The 6,989-nt window shown below is 48.0% G+C and overlaps 1 protein-coding gene across 1 annotated transcript; it reads left to right on the top strand.

Moving 5' to 3' along the window:
- Positions 1–526: 526 nt before the first annotated feature.
- On the top strand, positions 527–4,794 carry LOC134185226 (uncharacterized). The gene is made up of 4 exons (XM_062653006.1): positions 527–850; positions 1,712–2,309; positions 2,383–3,849; positions 4,028–4,794. The coding sequence occupies exons 1-4, from the start codon at positions 527–529 to the stop codon at positions 4,792–4,794; spliced, it is 3,156 nt and encodes a 1,051-aa protein (XP_062508990.1).
- The last annotated feature ends 2,195 nt before the right edge of the window (positions 4,795–6,989 follow it).

A 6,989-nucleotide genomic window follows, 5' to 3' on the forward strand; every position in this document is an offset into this window, starting at 1 on the left:
GCTTGTCTCGAATGCTTCCTCGTCTTCGTAAAGTTGGGACGCTAATGAATGCTCACCGGCGATTGGTGACTGGTCATTATGCGCGGGATTGTTATGTCAGGCCATTGTTTAGGCGTTGGATTGTTACGTCACCTACGTTTGCGTCCCAAAACGATTGCTGATTGGCTCGACAAACTCCCCGAGCGTGACACACGCTTACAAACAAACATAGGTGCAAACATAGGTACAAACATACCGACAGACAGACCGAAAGTCAATTCAGCCCGTTTAGAGTGAGCTTCTCGCGAAGCATTCCACCACTCATTGTGGTGTCCTTCTTATCAACACGACGAAAGCGCGCAAAGTAGAAACTGTTGACGATCGTCGACTCCGTTTGAAGCTTCAAACATTGGCACTGCATGTCACCAATAGCCGGGCTCGTGAGAGTGAGGAGAAGCGCTCCACTAGGCTTGAAGCGGTTGCTAGACAGGTCGCTAGAAGACGAGCTCGTGAAACTGACGAGGAGCGCACTGTCAGGCTTCAAGCGATGTCTGCACGTGTTTCTGACAGGCGAGCTCGTGAAACTGACGAGGAGCGTGCCGCTACGCTCCGATTAGTCGCTGAACGGGTCTCTACTAGACGAGCCCATGAGACAGTAGAAAAAACTAGCGAACGTAAAGCATACATGTCTCAACAAAAAGCTAGGCGACGATCAGTAGAGACCGATATTGAACGCTCAGCGAGACTAGAGCAAGATGCCGCTAGCAAGGCAAACAATCGCGTTTGTGAATCGCACGAGCAAACGGAAGTGCGTCGAAGAGACGCGATAGCACAGCCGCGGTACCGTCTACTGATGATATCGCCGGTATCGGTACAAAAGCAGACTCTTCTTGGCGTAGTTGGAACACGAACGCCTTCGAGCAGAAGGTACAAGCAAATTTGGTTCGCTTTCATCGCGAAATTTCTACGTTGCATTTCTCGGAATGTGACGTTTGTCGTGAGGCGTGGCCTTGGAAAGTTTGCGTACAAGTAGCCTCGAACTTCCAGACCAGAGAGCGCGCGAAGCGCGCGAACTCTAGTCTGGACCAAGTCGATACTAAAATGATTTCGGAAATAGCCTTTCTTAGCCAATCGGCTTCTACAACCCGAATCTCGGTTGTAAATTCTGATTGGCTTAGCAATAATTGGTTATGCTAAGTGCACTAGCACCTGATTGCGCGTGTGAAATCCTCGTGGGCGGCTAAGTGCACGCCAGAACAATGACAAGACTCTGCATGCCAGAACAATGATCAGACTCTGCACACACACATCTTAGTTTTAGTTTCAGCTTCAGTTCTTTAATATTTTCAAGCTTGCGGTGAGAGGACATGCACAGCAGCGTCGCTAGACCATCACCTTCGACAACTGGTCGAGCGGTAGTCTCGCTAGTCGAGCGGTTAGACTAGCTAGCGGTCTGCCGAAGAATCGAAGAGTCGTCGTTTCATGCCGTCCACCAAGATATCGCCGCAAACACGGCAGACGTCTCTTCTTTGTTTGTGAGATCTCATGGCATTTACAAATGATATGTTGATCTAGGTAAAACGATCCTACGCTGTTAGACACCATTTACCATCGCTTTTGATAAATACTTCCGAAATCATTTACTTGGTCCAGACTAGAGTTCGCGCGCTCTCTGGTCTGGAAATTCGAGGCTAGCGTACAAGGTGAGTTGTCTATATGTAATCGTTGCCAGAGAGACAAGGGCCTTCCTAAATTGTTCTCGATAGAGAACAACGCGATACCAGGGCCGGTACCAGAATGTCTCGCTCGGTTGTCGGTCGTTGAAGAAATGCTCATCGCTCAGATCATGCCGATGATGCAGACCTACATTTTACCGTACGGTCAGTACGGATACAAAGGGCACGTTATCTGTCTACCGCAAGACGTTCAGTCTGTAGCTACCGCGTTGCCACGTACTGGACGGTCGGTAGGTGTGGTCGTCATCAGGCGAAAGGGTAAGTCTGGTGGTCATCGAGATTTCCGCGTCAGACGTGCTGTAGTATTAGAAGCTCTTCGTTGGCTCATACGCAATAACCGTTACTATTCTAACGTAACGATACACTACGACGTCGTAGACGCGTTGCCAGAAGACGGTACGTTGTCCGACTTGCAAGTGATTGAAGACGATGACCTAGCCAGACTAGACCCTAACGATGACGCTAACGTAGACGATCAATCTCAGCAAGAAGGCTCGTCTGATGACGAGGACTTGCCACTGCAGCGAACAGTGCTTCCTCGGCTAGGTACGGGTAAGTGTGAGAACGATATCATTCGCGATTCGGTGAATGAAGGTGCCCGTACGTGTAGTGCACGTGTCGCGCATGCGCAGTCATCCGTATCTGATCAGATTGTAAAGAATGACAGGCGATGGGCCCGCTATTACCAATCAGTTGATCGACGAGTTTAATTCGGAAGGTTACTGGAGCAGAGCGTTTCCTACTCTGTTTCCGACGGGTGCCGGTGAGTATCTGGCGCCGAGACAGCGACGGCTAACGCTCGGTCGGTACTCGAAGCATCTCATTCGCTATCGTGACGGACGGTTTGCGCAGCATCCCAGATTTCGTTACTTTGCACTGAACACCACGATGAGATGGCGAGCTCTCGAGACAGGCCGTGTGTTTGTCAAACAGAGAATTGGTGAAAATCATCTGAGCGTGGAAGAACCGAATGAGATGGTTAATCGAGGTGAGACTTCGTTTGCATCTCGAGTAATGAGGTTTAGTAGTTCTTTGCATGGAACTAGACAGTACTGGTGTACTCAAAGACTAAACCTAGTGGCCATGCAAGAGGCACTAGGCATGCCGACTATATTCTTTACGCTTAGTGCTGCCGATACTCAATGGCCAGAGCTTCGGGACTTGATGCGTCACTATCGGCCAAACGCTAACCAAGACAGGGCCAGTGAGAGAATAAAGGCGGTCATCGAAAATCCTCATTTGACCGATTGGTTCTTTTTGCACAGAGCAGAAAAATTTATGCGATACTTTTTGCAAAACAGTCTTGGTGCTGTAGATTTCTGGGCACGCATTGAGTATCAGCACAGAGGGAGTTCTCATTTGCATGGTGTGGCATGGCTGGTCGATGCTCCACATTCTGATAAGATAAGTTCAGATTGGGCATGCATGCACAGAGCATCCGAGTCGGGCGAAGCCGAAGCCACTAGCAAACAAATGAGAAGGGCAGAGGACATTGCACAGGAGGTGTATGACTTTGCCGATGCCCCGGTAACTACGTGGAATCCCACGTTGAATGAAACGGGGGAGGGTCACATGCCTCGAGCAGAAATGCACCCCTGTCACAAACGACATAGAGACGTGACCGACGAAGAGCAGGATTATGCTGAACTAATAGCCAATGTACAGAGGCATACGAAATGCTCAACGGCTTACTGTCTTCGCCGTGCTAAACGTAAGAGGACCTCTGCCCTAGCAGGGGACAACGATCATGGCAGTGAAAAGGAGCTACAGTGCCGTTTTAAGTTTCCCAAAGTCTTGTCAAGTAGAACACATTTTGAACTACAAGACAAGCAGCCAGAGCTTGTTACGCAGCGAAATGATTCTCGCATTAATGGGCATAACCGGGCTCGATTGACAGGCTGGCGGGCTAATGTTGACATGCAGGTGTGTGTTAATGCAGAAATGGTGTCTAAGTACATGACCAAATATGCCAGCAAGAGTGAAGGCATGTCTGGACCTCTAAAAAAGACTTTCGAAGTTATAGTAGAGGACTCGAAGAACGATGATCATCCAAAGAAAGCCGTCCAAAAGCTAATGACAAGGTCTGTAATAGAGCACGACTACTCGGCACAGGAAACGTGCCATCACCTTACGGGTGAGAAGTTAGTAGTATGCAGTAGAACGATTTTACGTGTAAACGTTGATGGTCAGCGTGAAGTCGATGTGGCACACAAGATAAACAGGCTACAATTTCAAGTGCCATGGACCACTACGTAAACAGGCCAAAAAGTAACGAATTTGAAAATCTCTGCTTTGATGACTTTGTCACGCAGTACGATTTCAAAAGGACGGGGCGGGGCGTCTTGTCGAACGCAACAAAAAGGCTGTCATTCGTTACGTTCCTGAAGTAAAGGCTGCACTTCCAAATGATTTGGAAAAGTATGAAACTTACTGCTCTAGGCAGCTGGTAAAATATAAACCTTTTCGGTGCCCAGAAGAACCGACCGCTGATTTTGGTGGTAGTGCAGTTGCTTCGTGGGAAGAATGGCAGGGCTATTGTTCCGACGACCTGACTCGTCGGATTTGTTTTGCTCAGGACGTTGAAAGGGCAACAGATCGCGACGAAGTAGAAATCGACGGTGACAATCTAGTACCGTGCGATGTCGATGAAAATGGTACGTGCAATAATAGATGGCACGCATTAGAAGACGGGATGGTATTGTGTCAGTTAGATGCTGACTTTTCAGAATCTCCAGAGAACGAACAGGGTTCTGATAGTAATACCGATTGGACAGCATCTGCTGTGAATTTTCCTGATGCCCAGGAAGCCATAACATTTATTGCTCGTAATAAATCTGAACACGGTGTAGTTGATCAGAACGTTGACCTGAGCGACTATAATCCTGATTTCTTACTAGGCAATCAGCGAGTTGCATACGACATTGTCGAATGCCATTTCGAAAAACTTAACCGGGGTCTGTCGCCGGATCCACTTCGATGTGTCATATGTGGAACGGCTGGTACCGGTAAGTCATATCTTATCGGATGCTTTCGTTCTCTACTCAGAGGTGCATGTCGTGTCGCTGCTCCGACAGGGTAGCAGCATTTAATGTGAATGGTAGAACATTGCACTCTTTGTTAAAACTGCCTCTCGACTTTACGGCAAGTAATGAATTGCGTGGTCCTGCACTACAGAATCTGCAGGAACAGTTAAAGCAATGTCGTTATGTAATTATAGACGAAATGTCAATGATCGGTCGACGTCAGCTAGGCACGATACATCAGAGGTTGTGCCAGGCACGTCCTGACCGTGCTACTGAACCTTTCGGTGGTATGTCCTCGGTACTGGTCGGAGACTTTGGACAGTTGCCTCCGGTGGGAGACACTCCACTCTATGTCGCAGATTCGAAGGGTATTTTGTCGAATTTAGGTAGAGCCATGTACACAGAATTTACGGAGTCGTTATTGCTGACCGAAGTTATGAGGAGGCAGGCCGGCAGTGATGATGCTCAAATCAGATTCAGACAGGCCCTTCTGCGACTAAGAAATGCTGCCGTCACTGAAAATGACTGGCAACTTTTTATGACCCATACCATTGAGTCGGCACGGGTAAATAGAGAGAATTTGACACTGTTTGATGAAGCAATATGATTATTCTCAACAGTGGAAGAGGTGGCCGAATACAACGTCGCTTACCTACGTCGGCTAGGCAGCCCTATTGCCTACATCAAGGCTATACACAATTGTGCTGAGGCCAAAAAGGCCAGTGAAGATGAAGCCGGGGGTCTTCATGCCAGTGTAGTCTTATGCGAAGGTGCCCGTGTTATGTCGTCCTCCAATCTGTGGACAGAGCAAGGGTTAGTAAATGGGAGCATGGGAACGATTGTGGCTATACTGTATCGTTCTGGTGGACCTCCTGACCTTTCGATTGCTGTTGTGGTGCATTTTGACAAATACAATGGTCCCACATGGGGAGGCGAAAGATGCGTTCCAATTGCACCCATCAGTCGATCGTGGAGAACAGGAAATAGGGAGATGTCACGCCAACAGCTTCCACTTAAACTGGCATGGGCAATCACAGTACACAAATCGCAAGGTCTTACTTTAGATCGAGCTGTGATTGACCTGGGTAAAAAGGAATTTGCCGTGGGACTTTCTTTTGTCGCTTTGTCACGTGTAAAACGTTTACAAGACTGTCTTTTACAGCCGTTTGCTTTCGAGCGGCTGAAGAGTCTTGCAAAAAATAAGAACGTTCAAGTGAGAAAGAACGAAGAGCGCAGGCTTGCAGCCAAACGTTTAGAAAAAATTGGCGTGCAAGCAGAAAGCCACTGTTTAGTGAGCAGCAGTCAGGGTAATGTCGACCTAATGGAAACTGGGTCATTGCACGTTACTTGTGCGACTCCGAGGACGATACCCGCAATGTCAAATAGCGGTAGATGTCAGTCTTCACGCAGTGAAGCACACGATCTGCTCTCTGTACAAAATCGAGAAATTATTCAAGTAGGGGGAAGGGGCGATTGCCTATTCAAATGCTTTTCTCAAGCTCTTATGGGGTCACAACGTTACCACCTAACTTACAGAGAGCAGATCGTAGAGTTCATGAGGGAACGCGCTGTTTCATTTGCTGTCTACGTAGATGGCGATTACAATGAACACGTCGAGTCGATGTCAAAGCAGGGTACATGGGGAACTGATGCAGAAATTATGGCGGCTGCCACCTCCTTTGGCTTACCGATACACGTTTTCTATCGAGCAGGCCAAAAGTGGGAATGGCATACGCATGAACCTCGGTTTTCTTTTCGGTTTCCTATGGATGTACCCGTTGACAGTATAGAGTCGGTCAACTATGACAGACAGCACTATGACCTGGTTCACGTGATTCGACGAGTCCCTTAGAAGGTACCGTACACGTGTTACTCTAGATAGTTTGCAGTCACTGCCTTTGCAAAGACATACAATTTGCCACTAAAGGCCAGTGAGGCCGACTGCCTCCCAGGTAATTTCATAGTTGACGACTAGCTGCTCTGTCTGAGCAACAGGTTCATTGTCATGCACACGTGGGAGCAGAGACTTGAACTTGAGTGTGATCGGTTGTGAGTCGATTGACTCGGTGCACTATGATCGATCACTGTTCTGCCCAGGAGTTTCGGAATGGTGGTCGGGTATCTGCTGCATTAAGGGGCATGATTTATTTCAGACAAGAAAGCACCAAACAGAATGTATTTCACTATTGATGGTCTATAATCTGACAAAACAGACTAAGAAAAGTGCAACTTCTGTCAACAGTCTGCCCAG

The sequence above is a fragment of the Corticium candelabrum genome, chromosome 10, assembly GCF_963422355.1.
Source record: "Corticium candelabrum chromosome 10, ooCorCand1.1, whole genome shotgun sequence".
Taxonomy (NCBI): Eukaryota; Metazoa; Porifera; class Homoscleromorpha; order Homosclerophorida; family Plakinidae; genus Corticium; species Corticium candelabrum.

Bases quoted from the DNA above. Each gene is read 5' to 3' on its own strand.
- LOC134185226 (XM_062653006.1), top strand. From the start codon at position 527: ATGTCTGCACGTGTTTCTGACAGGCGAGCTCGTGAAACTGACGAGGAG. The intron at 851-1,711 runs GTACAAAAGCAG...AATCGTTGCCAG, and splicing joins TGATGATATCGCCGGTATCG to AGAGACAAGGGCCTTCCTAA. The intron at 2,310-2,382 runs GTGCCCGTACGT...AAAGAATGACAG, and splicing joins TCGCGATTCGGTGAATGAAG to GCGATGGGCCCGCTATTACC.